Source organism: Lynx canadensis, chromosome D4 (assembly GCF_007474595.2).
Source record: "Lynx canadensis isolate LIC74 chromosome D4, mLynCan4.pri.v2, whole genome shotgun sequence".
Lineage (NCBI taxonomy): Eukaryota > Metazoa > Chordata > Mammalia > Carnivora > Felidae > Lynx > Lynx canadensis.
Window position 1 is genome coordinate 8,050,578 of NC_044315.2, and position 21,170 is coordinate 8,071,747.

The following is a 21,170-nucleotide window of genomic DNA, read 5'->3' on the forward strand; positions in this document are numbered from 1 at the left end:
ACATCATTTCCTTTTATACTTATCCTTGACATTTGTGCCTACACAACATCCGTGGTGTACTAGGTGCTGTGCAGGACAAAGGAAGCTTGATAAAGCATAGCCAGGCAAACTCTCCTAATTACTCTCCAATCCTCTGTTAAGTTTAATGTAGTTGAAATTGATAGGAAATATTTCCATTTTCTCTTCTGCAGGGGAAATCATTCAGATCCTTTTAACCTCTTGTCTGTTAACTCCCTGCATCCCAAACTCCATTAACTTAAAGGAAGAAACACGGTTAAACAGTTTTTGCCTCTTGTATTAGTGGTATAAAATTTCGTAGCTCTAAAAGCGGGGGCTAAAATCAAGGGAAACCTGGAATGGATTAAAGAGGATGAGAAACTTCCCTAAGGATAAAATCATTCACATCTTCCAGAACAGAATGGTTGGCAACTGCTTTCCCACACAAGTACTCAAAGTACTTGCCTCACAAAGTCTTGTTTTTTTGTTTTTTTTTTTTTTTTTTTTTTTTTGCCTCTCCACGATAATTTTTTAAGGAAGAAGAAAAATCAAAACATTCCATTTTTTTCATAAATGACACTTCTAACACATTTTCCCCAACGCAAAAGTACTTTGAGTTCTTTTTTTTTCTCCCGGTAAATAAAAGGATCGGTTTGAGTTGTTTGATGTCCTTACAGAATAACAATCCACATTTTGGTGGCACAGGGCCAACACGGATGAAGTCAGTTGTCCTCTTTTCCTACCCTGTTCATCTTCTGACTTTGTTTGCTTTTCGTAGTTCTTTGTGAGAGACTGTCGCCTAAGAAATGAACGCAAATGTCATTAGGAGGGATTACAGTTTGTTTCTGGGAAGGTTTATTTATCTAAGTGCTCATTAATAACATTCAAGATGGAATCATTTCCTAACACTGCCCGACCCTTAGTTTGTGCGATGTCTGTTCATTTCATATCTGTCACCCAGTGCCAGTGCCTGTGCGCATATCTTGCTCATGTACCGGGGACATTGTTATTCACAGTAATTCCATACCAGTGGTGCAGTTGACTTGTAAGAGTGAAGTGTCTGGGTGGAGAGAACATTAGGTGGTTTTGTTTAGAAATATAATCAGAAATGGGGAAAAACGGGAGGAGAAACATAAAGTGAATGTTATCTCTAGGTAATAAGCTTATTGTCGATTTTCATTTTTTGGCTGAGGGTTATTTGTTTTTCTGAATTTCTAAATGAAGGAAAACAATTGAAATCTTAGAAAAAGAAGAAATTACAGTTGCCGCTTCTTTTCTTATTTTGTATTTGCCCGTCTTAAGAGACTCACCCGGGCTGATTTTCATGTGTGCTGTTTCTCTCCCGAGGAGTTTTTCCTTCTCTCCCGTGCAGGAGCCTGTTTGCTGTGTCTTAGCAAGAGAGTTCATGAGTTTGTATAAAAGTAGGACCTGAACATAAATGCGTAACTGTAGCAGACTTTGATGCTTTTTTTTTTTTTTTAATTTTTTTTTTTTCAACGTTTATTTATTTTTGGGACAGAGAGAGACAGAGCATGAACGGGGGAGGGGCAGAGAGAGAGGGAGACACAGAATCGGAAACAGGCTCCAGGCTCCGAGCCATCAGCCCAGAGCCTGACGCGGGGCTCGAACTCACGGACCGCGAGATCGTGACCTGGCTGAAGTCGGACGCCTAACCGACTGCGCCACCCAGGCGCCCCGACTTTGATGCTTTTTATTTATTTATTTTAATTTGCTAACCTACTTTGTAGATGGAACCTTGCATTTATTTTGCTACAAGCTGATGCTTACGGTCTTTGCATTTGCAGACGAGGATAGGGGTTGTTGGGGATGGATGTCTTGAGATGCATGGGAGGCTTTAGGAAATATGAAAACGAGTATGGTAGAGTTTGTAGGCTGAATCATGTTTGAGAGATACTTTCAATTGAAAGCCATTTGTTAACGTTTCTCAGGCCCCAGCTCCTCGATCTTGTTTCAGATTAAAGTCCCGACGTATTTAAAATGTTTTCGCCTTGATCCATTGGCCATTAAGAGTCACATTCAGACTGCACTTAACCGTGGGCACCTTTGCTACTGCTGTCCAGAGAAATACCTCGTAACTCTTTTTGTTCTTCAATTTCTGAATTTTCAAAAACTGGTCCCTCTCCTAAGCCCCCTCCCTTCTCCTTTTTCTTTTCACAATTGAAAAAAATTTCTTCACCCTAACTTTTTGAGAATTCATCCGACAACTATCATGAGACATTACAGAAGATAGAATAAAATTGAATGCCGTGGGAGTTTTGTGTAGTACATAACCAACAAGGAATAATTTGGTCTATTTGTTTTTTCCCATCTAATATTTTAGGTACAAGCCTATGCAGAAAGTGGATGGGGTTGCAGATGGTTTCACAGGAAGTGGTCAACAGACAGGCACATCTGTTGAGCAAACTGTAATTGCCCAAAGTCAACATCATCAACAGTTTTTAGGTATGTTAAGGTGTAATGCGTATTAGTTGCTATTAGCATGTTGAAAAGAAGAGAACAATACTAGTGTTTTCTCCAAGTGCTGTGTCTATTACAGATGTTAATTACACAGAAAGATTTGTGTGTCTCCGTGTATATCCTATGATAGCTGTAGATCATTTCTACTTTCTCATGTTCCCGAGAGCTTTTAAAAAATCTCAAGCTGCGTAGGACTTCTAAGTGCCTATGAATGAAAGGCTCATAGCCGTGACCTCGTCTTGCAGAATTTGTATTCCTGGGGTTTTTGTGATGACAATTGCGTTGTGTCCACTTTCAGTAGTTTACTTCAAGTACCAACAAGAATTCTCATTGCCTGCCGATAACGTTGCAAACGCATAGGCTCAGATTAGAAAAAAAAAAAAAATTGCTAGAAACTTTGGAAAAGTAAGCTGTTCATTCAAACTAATCACAGTCTGTCCTATTCTTGTAATTTTGTAGATGGTGTCCGTGTTTCTTATTACTTAAAGAGTTAGGAATTGGAACATTCCGCACATTCCTGTGATAGCTAGACGTGCAAAAAATGGCACTTTAACTGACAACTCTTGTCGAGATGAAAACACATAGTGTCCGTGCAGCGGATCAAGACAGACAGAAGCCAGCAAAGAGTTTGCGTGTGTGTGAGTCTGTGGCGTGTGTATACTTGTCGATGTGGACTTTCTGACAAACAATTCACAAGGCCTCTCAGGGCAGAGTAGATACTGATGTTGAAAGCGTTACGGCAGCGTTTCTCAAACTGGAGTCGTCACGTGTATTCTGGAGAGCCTGAGCTCTCAATGAGAATTTTGATTTTTTTTTTTACTTTGTTTTTATTTCAATTAGAATCTGTAAAAAAAAAAAAAAATTATAATAGGAGCGTCTTCTGGATTATCTAGAAGAGTAGAATGAAAACCGTTGTGCAGTTTTCGTTTGTGCATCTGGATTTGAATTTAGGATAAAGCAGGCACCGAAGTGCATTGCACGAATTGTCCAGAGCTAATGAGAAAAGAACAGGGAGAGACTTGCTAGGTAAATTACATAAATTATGTAATTCATCCCAAGGGAAGGCTAAATGACGTCCCAGTGCTTTGTGGAGGAAGGTTCCACAGCTTTGAATACAGGATAATAATGGGAGAATCAGCCCCACCAATGACATGTTGGTATAGACCTGTCAAACTCAAAAGTTCTAGGCCACGGCAGTCAATACCGTATTCATGTTGCGAGCGGGAATTTCGTGATAGGACAGCAGTCTCGTCCATCATATCAAATTAATGTTGTTAAGTTTAATGTTATTTTTGTAGTTTTATGTGTGTTCATTTCGTAGCTCTTTTAGTTTATGATGTTATAAGAAGTATGAGCCTACTGAGTTTAAAGCTACGTTTAGTTTTTTATATTCCTAAGTAACACGACACAATAATAACTAAAACCAATACTGACCAGCTCGAGATATTTTTCTCTTAGTAGAGGCCCTATGTTGAGAGACATTATGGTATGTTATTTCTAGTATAATCGTAGTGAAAATTTAGTTCCTCCACAATTTTTTCAGTGCCTCCTCAATTCCCCTCCACTGATGCTGTTGCTACATTTTGTTTGAAACGTACTACTATGAGAAGTTCTTCCATCGTTGGACCTCTGGCCTTAATGGGTTTTTTTTTTTTTTTCCTTTTTTTAGTCTTCTTAAATTTTCCCTCATTAATCTGTAATTGGCACAATCCATGAGAGGTTTTTTTTTTTTTTTTTTCTGTTGTGTTGTCATGGCAACAGATGCATCTCGAGCACTTCCAGAGTTTGGAGAAGTTGAAATCTCTTCTCTGCCAGATGGTACTACCTTTGAGGATATCAAGTCACTGCAGAGTCTTTATCGAGAGCACTGTGAGGTAAGTTTTTTCAAACGCAGTATGAACGCACGCTAACATTTTTGCCAGACAACTTGCTAAACTAAAATAATCAAGCTTATTCCTAGAGGACAGGTAAAGTTAGTTCATGTATCTTTGAACACTGAGAAATTCATCTTTCTTCCGGTCTCCGCCTGAAGAAATGATGGACTCAAGAAAACGAGAAGACGTTTTACTCTCCGTCTCCTTAGCCTTTCCTAGTCTGAATCCTTAGACGTGGCAATTCCACCACCTCTAGGTACTCACCCGACAAAGTATGCCACCTGGGTGAAGACATAAGTGTACAAGGAACTCATTGCATTACGGCTTTTAGCACAAAAGATTGGTTGGAGCGTCCACATCTACAAGGGAACCGAATAAAACACGGTACATACGGTCTCTTGAGCAGAATTCTGTGCCGCCATTAAAAAGAACAGACACTTCTAAGTGTACTAATGAGGAATAAGTTCCAGGATGTGGAACATGTGACTCTTCCAGGAACATGTGACTCTTGATCTCAGGGGCGTGAGTTCGAGCCCCGTGTTGGGTGTAGACGTGACTTAAATAAATACATAAACTTAAAAAAAAAAAAAAAAAAGAGTATTTTCTAGAAATGCTTAGTGAAGCGCTTTAGGTGTTCCTTCCAAGGATTAATGAGGATCTAGTTTTGTTTTGTTTTTGTGGTTACTTAACGTTTCTCTTGGTATTTTCCATCCCTGCTTCTCCTCCTTTTGGCAGTGTGCCCCATTGCAACTGGCTCGTTGTCTCCAGGACAGCGGGTTAATGTACCTGTAGCTCACCTGGTGGAAAGGGCGTAAGGGATCGCTGTAAGAATCATCTTAAGTGCCTCTCTTTTTGAAAGAGGAGTCTGTTTAGAACTTAAGTAGCTTTATTCCAGGGCTATTTGTGATCTGCTCAGGAGTAGAAGATGTTCCCTTGCCTTTCACGGACAGCCCTCCTGACTGCGGACAAGGCAGTATGCAGTGAGAAGTCTCAGCTCACAGCGTTCACAGATTTCTTTCCCACTCCAGAAATACCAACTGCTTGAGTGAATCCGAGTGCTTGTCAAGGGTGCTAGATCATTAACAACCAAGGGCAAGTTCTGTCTTTGTTCCCAACACTTGTTGGCATGATAAAGACGCTTAGTATCCATCTGACTACACTCGAAAGAATTCTCCCAACCTGGAAGAATTCCTGGAGGAGCCTTATGTGTCTAGAAAAAAATTCTTTCTTTGTACATAAATATCACGTATATTCACTCAAGATTTTTATGTAAAGATTCTCTAAGCAACTTCTCACTTTTCTGTGTTCAGGTGAATCCTTCTTAAAGCAACCCAACCCTCACAAATATAATTTAGATTCTTTTGAAGTTTCTCTTTGTTCAAACTACAAGTTGGAGCACGATCCTTTGTATTACTAAGGAGTGTACGGGAAGCTTATTCCAAGTGAAAAGCTCCACCAATAAGGTGAGAGACGAAAGTATCTTCAGGATCACAAAAATTTCACTAACATACCAGCATCCGGGAATAGTCTCTATGAAGAGAGATGGATGGGTATGGTAATCAGTATATGTGGGGAATGGCGGTCCATAGAATGATCCCCATGTTTTCACAGAGTTACAAACGTTCACGCCATTTCTCGGGAGACATGGCGGCAGGTATGGAAAAGAAGAATCGTGATTATTTTTGCATGTCAGACTTCCAGACTTTTGAAGTACAGGTGTCTCAGTCTCGTCTCCTCTCCTGTAAATAGTCACCTGCCCGAAACCAGTACAATAAGGATTATTTAAAAATACATCTGCCTGTATATTTCAGTCTGAACGTATTTGAAAGTGGGTGGACAAATGATAAAATGTTTTATTCACTTGTAAAAATGTCCCAAGTGAGGCTGATGGGAATGTCCTTTTCAAAAGAATTATTTGAAATTATTTAATTTGGAGAGATTGCATTTTCAGATGCACTGAATTCTTTACTTGCCTTATTTTTTCATATTCTGTACAGTTTATGTTTTTTAAAAAATTTTTTTCAACGTTTATTTATTTTTGAGAGACAGAGAGAGACAAAGCATGAGGAGGGGAGGGGCAGAGAGAGAGGGACACACAGAATCTGAAGCAGGCTCCAGGCCCTGGGCTGTCAGCACAGAGCCCGATGCAGGGCTTGAACGCACAAACCATGAGATCATGACCCGGGCCGAAGTCAGACACTTAACTGACCAAGCCACCCAGGCGCCCCAACTGTACAATTTATATTAATATCCCTATTTTATTTGGAATTCTCATGATTTGTTAATCAAAGATATTTCACAAGTATCACTTGTTATGTAAGGAGCAGGTATAATTTTCTACACAAGCTGCTGTAGCAGTGACTTTTTTTCCAAGCTTAGTGTTCTTTTATTTAAAAAAAAATTTTTTTTTTAATGTTCACTTATCTTTGAGAGACAGACGGACAGAATGTGAGCAGGGAAGGGGCAGAGAGAGAGGGAGGCACAGAATCCGAAGCAGGCTCCAGGCTCCGAGCTGTCCGCACAGAGCCCGACATGCGGCTCGAACTCCCAAACTGTGAGATCATGACCTGAGCCGAAGTCGGATGCTTAACCGACTGAGCCACCCAGGCGCCCCTAAAATTTAGTGTTCTCATAGATAGAGATACCTAGGTATTATATATGATGTTAGTAGTTGTTTTGTTAGTGGATATCTCTTAGACTGTGCCCACGGTACAGTTGGGAGAGCAGTTTAATAATTTGTCTCTTGAGAACATTTTTGCCTGGGAAGAGGGACATCTATCTGTCTTTCACTGTCAAGGCTTAGACCTTGCATCTTAATTGTTCTTAGTATCATAGGGTGAGGAGTGTGTTCATTCATTCATTCCCTTCCCTCCGTCTTCATTATGCAATGACATGTAACATTCCCTACTGCTTACCAGAACATGCCCTCAAACGTATTTTGCTTCACATTTGAATGGGTCTCAATGTGTTTATATAGAAGGACAGTTATTCTCCGTATCCTATGTAGGGCCAGATCGACACACGTGGCGGAGACTATAGAATTGTGGTTACAGTTTCCTCTGTTTGCCTCAAATACCCAGATGGACTCTCCTAATTGCCCCCTGTTGTCTCTCTGCTTCTGTGAACTCCGTAGATCTCGATGGGCCTGTTTTACCTGTCCTGGTTCTCAGTACTGCCAGCATCAAACACATTATGCTGATGACTTCTGTCTTTTATGCTCAAAATAATCACAGAATCACATGTTCTTTGCACAAACAAGTGATTCTTTGGTTTTGTGACTGCTTTTATCTGAAGACGAATTTATAAACTAATTGCCATGGCAGGGTGAAATTAAACCTGATCATCAAAATTTAATGAAGGGGGCAAATTTTAGCATCATCAAAAAAAAAAAAAAAAAGCGTCTTTGATGCAGCTGGGAAATGGTTCTGGGAGATAAAATGAAGGAGGAGGAGGATGCGGCTCCTGCCCCCAAGGTCAGAAAAGGGGATGGTCTTAAAGCCCCTCTCTGAAGGGAGTAAGCCCAGGGAGGATTGAGATGGAGGTGTGGCTTGACCACAGAGGTACCCTTATTCTGCCCAGACAGGTGCTGTCCTCTGAAGGCCATTGGCATTGTAGTTCCTGGTCCAGACTCTGGTTGCCTGGGAACACTCCGGAATCCTAGTCAGCCGCCCTAGACAGGCCCATTTAGCCTTGACTCTGTCCACCAGGCCCAAGCAGCTCCACACCCTTTGCTTCCGCCATCTTTGACGGCCGGGAACACACCCAACCCTCTGGGGACTGGTGTGAATCGCATCTTTGTTGTGTACCCGTTGGGTCTGAGAATAGGAAGAGTGGCAGCGGCCGTGGAAGCCGAAGGAAGCCGTGTGTGAAGGAATGAAAGAAAAGCAAGAGAAGAAAATGGAGAGGAAGGGGAGTTAAGGAGAACAAAGAGAGGTAAAGCGAGGCTGGGATACGATACGAGGCCACTATTGGAGGAATACACGCCATCCCGTCAGTCTTTCCAGACGTTATGTTCTCCCTGCCTGAGCTCTTCTGTTTGCCTTCCATTGGCAAAATTTACTCCACGTTCACCGTATAGCTTACGAACCCACAGGTGTCTTCACCACTGCCATCCCGACACGTAACGCACTCTCCGCACGTCCCCTTGAGAAGCATCGTAAGGTAACGCGGATATAACCGTTTTCTTTTTTTAGGCAATATTGGACGTTGTCGTGAATCTTCAGTTTAGCCTGATAGAAAAACTGTGGCAAACGTTCTGGCGCTATTCTCCCTCTACTCCAACCGACGGCACTACCATCACTGAATCAAGGTCAGAATCAATATGCTTTTCCAATTCATTTTCATGGCCGAGTAGATGTCACAGCTAATAAACGAGAGATATGTATACCAGTTGTGAACCTTACGTGATAACATTAAATGATTGGATAGAAATGAACCACAAAGTGCTCTCTGGAGGTTTCGGTGTGTGTGTGGTAGCTCCCATTTTTATTGATTTGGGGGACTGCGGTAGAGCTGTTTCATCCTCATGGAATTAGTATCATACCTGCCTCTCATGCCGTCAGAAAGCATTAACGTGCACAGGCAGCTCTGGGGGCGTGTTATATGTATCCAGCCGTACGGAACCAGTGCAATGGTGGTATAGTGCTAACCTCAGTAATATTTGATAAACTAAAACTATTTTTAAAGTCCATTTTCTTTTTTATCCTCATTTGCCATCTGTTCATTTGCTACATTTATTCACACCAGCAATCTGAGTGAAATAGAAAGTCGACTTCCGAAAGCAAAGCTGATAACTCTGTGCAAACATGAGTCTATCCTGAAATGGATGTGTAACTGTGACCATGGGATGTACCAGGCTTTGGTGGAGATTCTCATCCCCGACGTGCTTAGACCTATTCCTAGTAAGTTAAATGCAGACAAGTACGGATGCTTTTATTCTCATACATTCCACCCAAGAAGTTTGGGGAAGCGACGTCGCGATCTAGGGTGATTCTAACCTCATTTCAATTTGCCAAATAAAAGAAAAAAACACAAAAACAGAAAACCATGCAACACAAAAGAATATTGAATGAAAGCAGCTTAGAGCAAAACTGTAGTTAAACGGGGAAAAAAAAACACGATCTGTTTTCCGATCTTTCATTTTCTTTTCAATAGAAAAGATAACCTAAAGATGTGGCAGCCATCAGTGACTAATTATTATCAGAACACTCCCAAGCCAGGCAACCTTGTAAAAATTATTCTCCCCAAGGACACAGTTCCCTTCAGAAAGCCAAAAGTTTATGAAATCTGTAATTGTGGGGCCAGCCTCCTTCCTTCGTGGTTGCTTTTGATTTGAAATGAATTCATCTTGGTTTCCACTAAAGTTGAATTCCTGTATAAAAGCATTTACTTTGTCACCCCCCATCACGTTGAGAACCACAAATGCAGTTTCCATTAACAGTAATGGTTAACTGGCATTTGGAGAGAAAAATCTCTCTCTCTCTCTCTCTCTCTCTCTCTCTCTCTATATATATATATATATATACATGAGCATTCCCACCATGAAGCAAGTAGGAATTACATAGATAAATTAGGTTTCCTTTTTTAAGGGATGGTGCATATTTGGAACAAACAAAGTCATTTTCTGCACGTGTCAATATAAATGCTACCGTGGATACTTGTGGGAGAGGTAGGCAGTTGAAATGATTTTATGCGAACACCTTGACGAGCACATACTAGTGACCTTAACTTTTCGAGAAGCGGGACAGAATTTCCACTCTGCAATGACATGAATAAAGTAAAAGCAGTCTTTTAGCTTGTGAAATTGGCAACCATGTGCTTCAAGTACACTGTTCCCAGTTGATTGATGTTAAATCCTAACAAAGTATTGAAGGAGGGATTTTGTAGAAGACAAGGTGAAGATATCAGCATGTGTATGTTTCTATTTTCTTTTTTTTCTAAATATGACAAACAGTGGAAGATCGTGCTTTCCACCTGTTTCCCGCCATCTTAAAATATATGCGTAGATACTCATTTACATATAATATCAACGAACACACATAAGTTTGTATAGAAATAAGTTTAGGAAAAAGAAATCCAACTGCCATTGTCTCACATTTTTGTCAATTCCTAGTATTTTCCACTCTATCTGCAGCAAGCTTCCTGACTGACAATTGATTAAAAATGACGCTGTCATGGAAAATTGCAGTGTGTAAATTCTCTACTGATTTATGTTCCAGAATCTTGATTTTCCTTGTTTTTGTCTTGCTCCCTGTGCTCTGAGTGATAATCTTAAACAGTTCTGAAGCCTTTTGCTTCTGTTAGCACCAGAAGACTTGTGAAGTCAACAGTTTCCTAAACTAAATCATGTATCAATTTTAATTGACTCTACGCCTCATCATTTTAAGCGCACAGTACACTTGACCTTTGTTTTGTGCAAATTTTGATTCGAAAACCCGTTTCTTCTGCCCAGAAGTTTGTCTCTACATTTAGCAGACAACTCAACTTCAGGAATTTTCACCTGACGTTAGTTTGATAGCTTCTGTGAAGTTACCAGGGACATTAATGTGCTACCGTCCAAAGTACATTTGGTGATTTAATTCTGATTCTGCAACAAGACTTAAGAAACACGACTTAAATTACAGCTTAAATAGCTATCTTCCGATCATGTGCCTTTTAATATCAATCGCAAGCAGGTTGAGACAAGTTAGCTTTGGAATCGTTTTCAATTGTAAACCATCCATTCATGAGAAAAAGTTGTCAGAGTCAGAATGCACAATTTGATCTGACATGAATCCCTAGAGAGAGAGCAAACTTAATTTTATTTTTAAAAATTATACTTTCCTGGCTACAAGTACTTCACTCTACCGTTTACTGTCCAGATGGGATTCCTTTTTTTAGCCAAAAAATGTCTGCATATCACACTAATTTGAAGTCAGCTTGAAGCTACTATATTCTAAAATACATTTATCTGAAAATGAAAAAACAGTGAAGTGTAAGAATTGCATAAGAACTCAACCAGTAACATTTAGGTACAATTTTGAGCGTATGTAAAGGTGGCCCCGATGTCATGTAGTACAAGAAAGCAAAAACTTACAGTCACTTGATATACAAAATATCTTTTTCTCTAATAATCTTCCCAGCATGAAATTTGTCCAGATGAAACAAGACCCATGCTAAATATTTTTTTTTAAAGTAACTTTTCTTGCTTCTTGGTTTTTTTTATGCTGATCGAGTAATGCGTTCTATGTTAACAGTAGAAAACATGCAAATGCAGATAGCCAAGTTGAATTTTGAACAAAATTTTACTGAGTTTCAAAAAGGGTCGTTAATTTTTTTTCACTCTTTTTTCATTTCCATTCATGCCTGCCCTCCATGGTTCTAATACATAAGACAGCAGAAAAATATTTTTCTTTCTTTTTCTTTTTTTGGCTCAAGTGGGAAGCTCTGGAAATTTCACAAGATTCATTCTCTAGAAATTTCCAAGTCCGTGTTTCCAGTAGATGATTGTCATGTTTAAGAGTCGATACTTCTTGAGTGTTTTTCCTGATCAAAATTGAGTCATTTGAACCTCTGTTCTATCATTTGACCAGTGAAAGAAATGATTTAAAAAAAAACAGTTGTTTTTATGATTGGGATAGTGAAATTTGTATCTTTCGCAAGCAACTTGAGCAAGCTAAATTATTTCTAACCCTGCTTTACCAAAACTGATAGAGAGAAGCATGTCAGACTCATTTGAGCACAGGAAGAAAAAGCAAGGAATTTAATCCCAGCATTAACATTAATATCCTTGGTAGCCTTGGAGAAAAACATAGCTTCTGTGTGTCTTAGACTAGACTACAAATTCGAATGCCTACCACATTATTGAGAACCCACAGAGGTTAATTTCATGTTGTGGGTGTTTCAGACACTTATCTGTTAAATGTCTGAAACTGTCCCCTACACTGAGGAGCGTTGGGTACAGATGAAGTAAAATGCTATTGACTGAATTACTTTGTTGAACAAGAGAAGAAGTCTTTTTTTTTTTTTTTTATACGACAGTCCCTTCTTGTAAAATAATTGTAGTCATTACTGATAACTGATGATGCTTCCAGTCATTTTATGACCACTATAAAAACTACTCTCATGGGACCCAGCCCTCTTTCAGGTCTTAACAGATTCATCAAGAACATGGAACGGACTATTTTAGGAATATCTTAAGAATACCGGTCTCTGTGACAGCAATTTTATCACATTGATCTTTTTATCTCTACCTGCCAAGTGAAATGGAGAATAGTTATCCAAAATTTTCAAGTCAGGCAATTTTAATTTTTTCCTTACTTTTCAACAAGAGTAACAGATAACTAATATGATATGTTCTAGCATGAATAGATATGTAGAGGAAGGGAGAAAGCTGTGCAATATTTTCTTTTTAACTGAAGAAAGGAAAATTGATTAAGAGCTTAACAAATCAAGATGAAGAATTTATAAAGAAAATACTTAGCCTTTGAGCTGTTAACGAAAGAGTGTCTCGTTTAAGATAGAAAATTCCATAAGTATATTCACAACTGGTATATGTCGCTATAAGCAGAAACGTTTGAATGTTTTCATTTCCCAACAAAGTGTCATAAATATCTGGGAAAAAATAGCTTTAAAAGAAAAAAAAAAACCCAAAATACAATTCTTGGATGCTTTCAAAGTTAGAAATAATGTTAAAAAAGTCTTGTCAATGAGGGCAATATAAGTTCTGTGTTATTTGAAATGTCATATACACATTTTTTCTCTTCTCCTGGAATAAAGATTAATGTTCTTTGGTGTCTTTTTCGTTCTGCTTTTATTCTTTAACATTTAGGTGCCTTGACCCAAGCCATTCGAAATTTTGCAAAAAGCCTTGAAGGTTGGCTTTCCAATGCCATGAACAATATCCCACAGAGAATGATACAAACCAAGGTAAGTTTTTATGTTTTTGCTTTTTCCTCTGTATTTAGAAAATTGTTCTGTATTATGTACAATGTAGAAAATTATTCTGTATTATGTTGGTATCGTAATATATTGAACTTTTCAAACCGATTTTTTAGTTTTGCTTTATCACCATGTAATAAAGAACTTTCACAGGAGATGTTGTTTGATAATGCTCCTTTCAAAGAAACTAGAGAATCATTTCAAGTGCGGTGTATTTATAAGCTCTTTTTCCAAAGTATATATTCCAGATTGCTTAATTTCAAAAATTAAAGAGGATCACCTAGAATGTTAAGTAGTTTCCATTTGAGTGAGTTTTAGCTTTTTGAAGTCCCCAACTATACTCATTATATTGCGAAACGTTCATGTAAATTGATACTCTTTTGATTTTCAGCATGTTTTATTTTTTTCAACACTGGAGAATGCTTTTGTGAATAGGTAGTCATTTCTTAAAGTGAGCAACTGTCTCATAATTGATCAGTGTTTATAAGGAACATGGATTGTTTAGCTAGAGAAATGAATCCTGATCTCCACTCTGTCTCCTCCTAACCTTACTACTTTAGGTTAATCTGTGAACGTATCCTCTGGCAAGATGGGACTGGTTTTGTCTAAACTTTGTACCAAAAATTACATTCGTGGCGTTTTCTCAATGACTGTATCCACTGTCAGACTTCAGCCACACACCTTGTCTTTCAATTTGGGGGCATAGTTGAGAGATTGAAGTTCTTGTAGCTGGCAAGTCTCGTTGGTAGCACGAGTAGCTCCCAGTTCTTTCTGCTTTGAGTTAAGATTTGCAATAACACTTTCTAAAGTGTGCAGGAAAAAAAAAAAAAAAAACACAGCTAAGCAAAAAAATAAAACACACTGAAGGAACATTTCATCAGTATTCCCACCTTAGATTGCTGCTCTAGAGCTATGCTGTTAATGCATGCATTAAGGATAGCCACATTGACTTCTTAAATTTGAATTTTACCTTTAAATTAAACTAAAATTTGAGTTCTTCAGTCACACTAGCTATGTTTCCAGTGGGCCATAGCCCCACTTGACCAGTGGCGACCATATTTGGCAGTATTTACATAGAGCATTTCCATCATTGCTGAAAGTTCTAGAGTGCCACATTGAGGTGGACAAAGACAAGAGGTGCCGTTTGATTATGATGGTTACCGGAACGCTTTCCCATTTGCGAAGTCAGTCATATTCACAACAATACTTCAAACAGTTAAAAACACCTCCCTTCCCAGTATTACCAAAGCGAATGTGGTAGCAGTCTGCCATATTGGCCATTTCATCGGTCCCCAGAGTCGATTTGGATGACCTGCCTTGGTGGAGGGTGTCTTCTGCTTTTCTGCTGTCAGTGACGTGTAGCCTTTTTTTTTTTTTTAGCTGAGCACTCCCTCAGTGAAGATAATCTACCGTGACAGAGGAAAGAGCATAATGAGGTTATGACTGGCCATTGTTATCAAACATACTCCATCACTGTAACTTAGTTTCTGTGTAACCTTGAGCAAGCTACAGAATCCCTTTAGGTCACAACATGTGTCTAATATAATAGTTCTAAGAATTAAACAAGGTAATATATGTGAGGCACTTTCTGTGGTTTCTGGCACATAGGATGTACTCAGTTAATATAAATCACGGAAATGGAAAGAAAGTGTTAAGACTTATTTTTTGAAAGAATGTGACTCCTCCCATGTTCCCCGTAGTCCTGAAACGTCTATCAGAACACAGCATCCTTTGACCTGGGAACACCAGTATGGACTATTTAATCAGTTGCTGCTTACATGCCCATCGTGATTTAATGGCTTACCATACGTTCCTATCAATATGGTAAAATGCTCATTAGGTTTCCTCTGCATGTGATCAGTTTCCAGGAGATCGTGAGATTTAGATATTTGCTGAGACTTTTTTTTTTTGACATTATTTTTGATATCTTTCAATGTACCTGTTTTATTCAAGGTCTCAGCAGGAAGCAAATGGTATATCCAAAGGGAGATTAATTGAAAAAAATTTAAGAAGGGTCTGTTTCCAAAGGTGTAAACAGAGTTAAGAAAACCCGGAGGAATGGTGAAGCACCCCAGGACTAACAATAGTGAGAAGTCCTGAGCATCCCTAGGTCTGAAGGGGAAAGAGGTAAAAGCTATGGCCTTAGGAGATCATCTCCTTCCCCGCCCACCCCAACCCCCCCATCCCCCGCCCCAGGACTGTGGCCTTAGACCAGGAAAGCTGGCTTTGCCAAAACAGGGAGAGAGCAGAGGTTGTAGGGGAATGCATACTTTGAACTCAACTCTCTTTTTTCCTATCCTTGTGTCCCCTCCCAGTGTCTGTCATTGGCCGAACCCAACTGGAAGCCAGAGTTTAAAAAAATTTTTTTTTTCAACGTTTATTTATTTTTTTTTTGGGACACAGAGAGACAGAGCATGAACGGGGGAGGGGCAGAGAGAGAGGGAGACACAGAATCGGAAACAGGCTCCAGGCTCTGAGCCATCAGCCCAGCACCTGACGCGGGGCTCGAACTCACGGACCTCGAGATCGTGACCTGGCTGAAGTCGGACGTCCAACCGACTGCGCCACCCAGGCGCCCCTGGAAGCCAGAGTTTAAGGAAAGTGGTTAATGTAGTCCATTCAGAGTAGTCTTCCTGGGCACAGAGCGAAATGAAGAAGGATAGAAAGTAGATGAGGGGCAAATGGAGAAATCCTGGATAGCCTTTGCACGTAGATTGAGATTTTTGCTTATGTCTGATCAGTTTATTGGCTATGTATTTACTGATAGAAGCTATGAACACTCTTGTTTCACCTGAAAAATTCCCAGGTTTCTACAAAGTAAAGGCGTTAAGAGTGAGTCTGAATGACATTGCTCTGAAGAGTCTATTTTTTTATCCATTTAAAAAAGTGAGGCTATATAGTTTGGTTTTCTAAAATAAAAGAAAAAAATTGTATTTACAGAGTTTGTCGTTGAGGGTCCTACAGAGAGTAAAAAAGAAACGAAAGGGAACATTTTTCCTGCTTCCCTAGCAAAGTCATTTCCTGCAAGACTGGTTTAATTAGTGCTGCACCCAGATGTCGAAGAACATGGGAGTTTGTTTTAGTGTTGACCTCTACCTACTCAAAAGGAAAATAATACTTGGGTTTAGAGATTTAAATGCTATAATTTACAAGTAAGCTCTCCCACGAAATGAACTTGAACCAAGTATCAGAAGGAAGCATTTAAAATTTGGCAGGGCAATAAAGATTTGAAGATTACAGTGGTTTCTTTTTCCGGAGAGAAACAACTACCCGATTTTGATGGGATTTCTTTACAGGTCGCCGCTGTAAGTGCCTTTGCCCAGACTCTGCGAAGATACACGTCGCTCAATCACCTGGCCCAGGCAGCTCGCGCAGTGCTTCAGAACACTTCTCAGATCAACCAGATGCTCAATGACCTCAACCGCGTTGACTTTGCCAATGTCCAGGTACTCCGTTTCCTTTCAAAATGGGTCTTTTGAGGAAAGACACCTCATTCTTCTTCATGAGGATCGTCGTATTTGTTTCCATAGTCGCATCCGCACACAGACGGCATCTCTGTCCACACTGTCCTGCAAGATGAGAGTTTGACTTGGCCAAGACTTTACTGCTCCTCTGTTTTGTGGTTAAAGTCTGCTAAGATTTATAGTACTAGATGGGAACAGATGTCAGCAGGGTTTGCTAGATAGTTAATGGAGCAGGGACGCTCACAGTCCTTGAAATCAGGTAGGCAAGAGATTAAACTCTTTTAGCTACTAGTTGTGGGACGGTGGGCAAGTTATTTAACTGCTCTGGGCTTTCCCTTTCACACCTTATAATGCCTACCTTAGATTATTGTTGACATACGTAGGAATACCTGAAGTCCTTTGCACTGTAACATACAAGAGGTATATGTTTTTAATAGTGCCCCACCTTGAGGGGTACCTGGGTGGTTCATTTCAGCGTCCAACTTTGGCTCAGGTCATGATCTCACAGTTCATGAGTTTGAGGCTTGTGTTGGGCTCTCTGCTGTCAGCTCAGAGCCTGCTTTGGATCCTCTGTCCCCCTGTCTCTCTGCACCTCCCCCTCTTGTGCGCTCTCTCTCTCTCTCTCTCTCTCTCTCAAAAATGAACATTAAAAAAAAATAGTTCCGGGGCGCCTGGGTGGCGCAGTCGGTTAAGCGTCCGACTTCAGCCAGGTCACGATCTCGCGGTCCGGGAGTCCGAGCCCCGCGTCGGGCTCTGGGCTGATGGCTCGGAGCCTGGGGCCTGTTTCCGATTCTGTGTCTCCCTCTCTCTCTGCCCCTCCCCCGTTCATGCTCTGTCTCTCTCTGTCCCAAAAATAAAATAAAATAAAAAAAAAACGTTGAAAAGAAAAAAAAAAAAAATAGTTCCCCCCTTGAAAGAACTAGGAAGACTTAGAAATTCTATTTCAGAGTGCCTGGTAAATATTTGTTCATTTGAAAGGAATTAGGTGCAAGATGTCTGACTGTTTTGTTCGTCCAAATGAAAAAAAAAAAAACGTACTTGAACATTGTGATCAAACTATTCACTTGTACTTTAAGGTACACTTAAAAAGACAGCTAATTTAGGAATATTATGAAATCCCACAAATAGTTTATTTCAGATACTAAGGTGATGAAACTAGTTGTTACCATGTAAAAATAGTACATTGCTCACTCAAAGTACAAGCAAAAAAAGAAAGAAATGCAGAAACTGAACATAATCAAAAACTTCTGTGCTTCAAGAGACCAGCAGAAAATGTGAAACAACAACTGATAAGAATTGATGAAATTTTCTACTCCTGAAATCATTATTACATAGAAATACCTACATACATACATACATACATACATACATACATACATACATTCATACATTTGAAAAAAGAATTGAGAAGATTTTTACAAATTATATATCTGATACAAAAAATTGTATCTGGAATATGTAAAGAGCTATTACAACCCAATAATAAAAAGATGGCCCAAGTAGAAAATGGGTGGCGACCTCCATAGCCATTTCTCCAAAGAAGATATACCAATGGCCAACAAGGACCTGAAACGATACTTAACGTAATTAGCCACCACGGAAATGCAAGTCAAAACCACAGGAGATACTATTTCCGGCACGCTAAAATGGCTATCATGAGACGGGTAATCACAAAAAGAATGAAGGGAGTTAAGGGTGGACTGTGCTACCCTAGGAGAGAGATTACTGATGAAAACAAATAGTGCGAGAAGTCAGATGGAGGGCAAGATGAAAGGAACGCTTCTGTGGTCATGGTGAATAATCGGAGCCCTCACACACTACTGATTAGAACGTACGATGAGCCCCTTTGGAAAACGGTCTGGCAATTTCTCAAAAGGTTAAACATGGAGTTTTACCAGATGACTTAGCAACTTCACCCATAGGTACCTACGGAGAGAAAGGAAATTGTGTCCACATAAAACTTGTCTGTGGACATTCTGGGGCAGCTTTATTCACGTTTGCTGCATAAAAGTGGCAACAACCCACTGCCTGTTCACTCCTGAGAGTATAAACAAAGTGGGGCATATCCACCCAATGGAATATCATTAGCAATAATAAGAAATGAAGTTCTGATGGCTGCTACAGTGTGAATGAGCCTTGGAAATATTATGCTAAAGGGAAAGAACCCAGACACAAAGGACCACGTAGTGGATGATTCCATTTATATGAAATGTGCAGAATAGACAAATCTGTAAGAGACAGAAAGATCCATGACTGCCTGGATTTGGGGGACCGGGAATTGAAGGGTGACATAGGACACAAGGAGTGTGGGGTTTCTCTTGGGGGAAATGAAAACGTCTTAAAATTGTGACGGGTACACAGTTCTGTGAATGTACTACGGGAAGCCATTGAATGCTATACTGTACACAAGTGAATTATATGATACATGAGTTATATCTCGATAAAACTTAAAAAAAAATCAATACCTTGGGGTGCTGGTGGCACCCTGGTACCTGGTACCTGGGTGGCTCAGTCGGTTAAGCATCCAACTCTTCATTTCAGCTCAGGTCATGATCTCATGGTTAGGGATTTTGAGCCCCGCATCAGCCTTTGGATTCTCTGTCTCCCCCCCCCCCCCCCCCCGCCCTCAGAATAAATAGATAAACTTACAAAAAATACTTTGGCTTAAAAATAAACCATTAATGACTCCTATTTCTTAGAAATTTTAATCCACAGTTCTGGTCTATTTTCGTTACTTAAATATATCAAAAAGTAGTATTTGGGCTTGATTCATTCTAAGGCATAGTAATTAGTTAAGTTCATTCTGACTTTCATGGATTGAGCTCAAACTCCTAGTTATGGGGAAAAATTTTTTTAAGATGTATCTTTCTATATATCTATGTATTAACACATATAAATACACACATGCAAACATAAAACGTTCATAAGAGCAAACTGTCTCAGGTTTGCAAAGCCATTGACTTTACATAGTTCATTGAAATTTACATCAACTGATTTTCATGAGAATAAGTTCATATTCCCTTAAAATTTATCCTACAATGTTTCTTTCAAATCTTCATTCAGAAAAGATACTTTAAAAAGTATCTTTAAAAGTTGAAGTAATAAGGTAACTTGTAGTTTCAAAAAGTAATGTAAGTTCAATAGCAGAAAATATATTTAAGAATGATTCCCCAGGAAAAATAAGATAAAAACAGGGAGGGAGACAAACCATAAGAGACTCTTAAATACAGAGAACAAACTGAGGGGTGCTGGAGGGGAGGCGGGTGGGAGGATGGGTTAAATGGGTGACGGGCATTAAGGAGGGCCCTTGTTGGGATGAACACTGAGTGTCATATGTAAGTGATGAGAATCCCTGGGTTCTACCCCCAAAGTCAAGACTACCCTGTATGTTAACTAACTTGAGTTTAAATAAATAAATTTAAAGGGAAAATAAGTAAAATAACATGCTTTTTGCATATCATTTAAAAAAAAAGAATACTTCCCAATAATAAACAGCTGAGAAGGGTTTTCTGTAATATTTGTGCATCTGTAACCCTATGAAGTATTTATGCAAGTGAGTTCTTCTGGGTTATAACTGCCAACCTTGAGACTGTCTTTGCATATACATGGTGGGTTATACCTCCTCTCTTCTCATCCTCTGCCCACCAATTGAGGCTACGTTTTTCCCTTCCTCTGCTTTCAGCTCCCAAGTTTTCCCGGGTCTGCGTGACAGTTATTAGTGCTGGGACGTGTATGCTCTACCCTCTACCCTTTATCCTCTTTCCTTTCCTCGGGGGACCAGGAACAACAGTGGCATGCCCTTCATGCCCCCCTACACCTTACTTGGCACCCTCGTTTTAATCAGTTTTCTCCTTCTTAGGGTGCTACATTCCGTCTCTACTCCCTTCTGGCTTTCCTTTTCTGTTTGGAGGTTTGCTGGGTTTTCCTAGAGCCCCCTGGAGTTCTCCTTCTTCTTCCGTTTCTCATTCCGATTTTATCACCCTCTCCTGTTCACCTGGAAGTTGTCCCTGCCCCTCTAAGATTGACCTCAGTAGCATGGACACCGTGGGGGTGATGGCTCTTGCATCAAGGAGACTTTAATGTAAAACAATGAGGTTACATTTCAGTGTAAATAACATAACGCTCCGAAGAGCTCGAAAGTTCTAACAGGTTTCCTTCAGAATATCCATAAATCTTCATCACCATTGCATTCCCCCCCCTAATTAAATCTTCTTTTCCTCATGCATTCAAGATGAGTTTTCTACCGCCACATTATTGATTTTCTGTGTCATTGAATCGATAGCATTACAATGGCACCGTTTTTATGTGTAAGTTTTCCATCTGCATTACGGGCAAGTAGGTTTGGTAGGTCGACCTGATGCGGTATCATCGCATACACTTGGTGGTTGTTTATTTAAAAGACATTCTGATTGTGAAGCTACCGACTCCTCATCATTTT

General features: G+C 39.7%; 1 protein-coding gene across 4 annotated transcripts in view; it reads left to right on the forward strand.

Annotated features, from left to right (window-relative positions):
* RFX3 (regulatory factor X3) overlaps positions 1–21,170 on the forward strand; it is a 295,133-nt gene that overhangs the window by 230,624 nt on the left and 43,339 nt on the right. For 3 of the 4 annotated variants that reach the window (XM_030294372.1, XM_030294370.1, XM_032595640.1), the window contains 6 exons: positions 2,339–2,460; positions 4,237–4,349; positions 8,543–8,658; positions 9,096–9,250; positions 13,159–13,256; positions 16,565–16,714. In XM_030294372.1, the coding sequence (XP_030150232.1) occupies positions 2,339–2,460; positions 4,237–4,349; positions 8,543–8,658; positions 9,096–9,250; positions 13,159–13,256; positions 16,565–16,714 (754 nt within the window). Of the gene's footprint in view, positions 1–2,338; positions 2,461–4,236; positions 4,350–8,542; positions 8,659–9,095; positions 9,251–13,158; positions 13,257–16,564; positions 16,715–21,170 lie in introns of those variants that run through there. The other variant, XR_004344373.1, reaches the window with a different exon arrangement.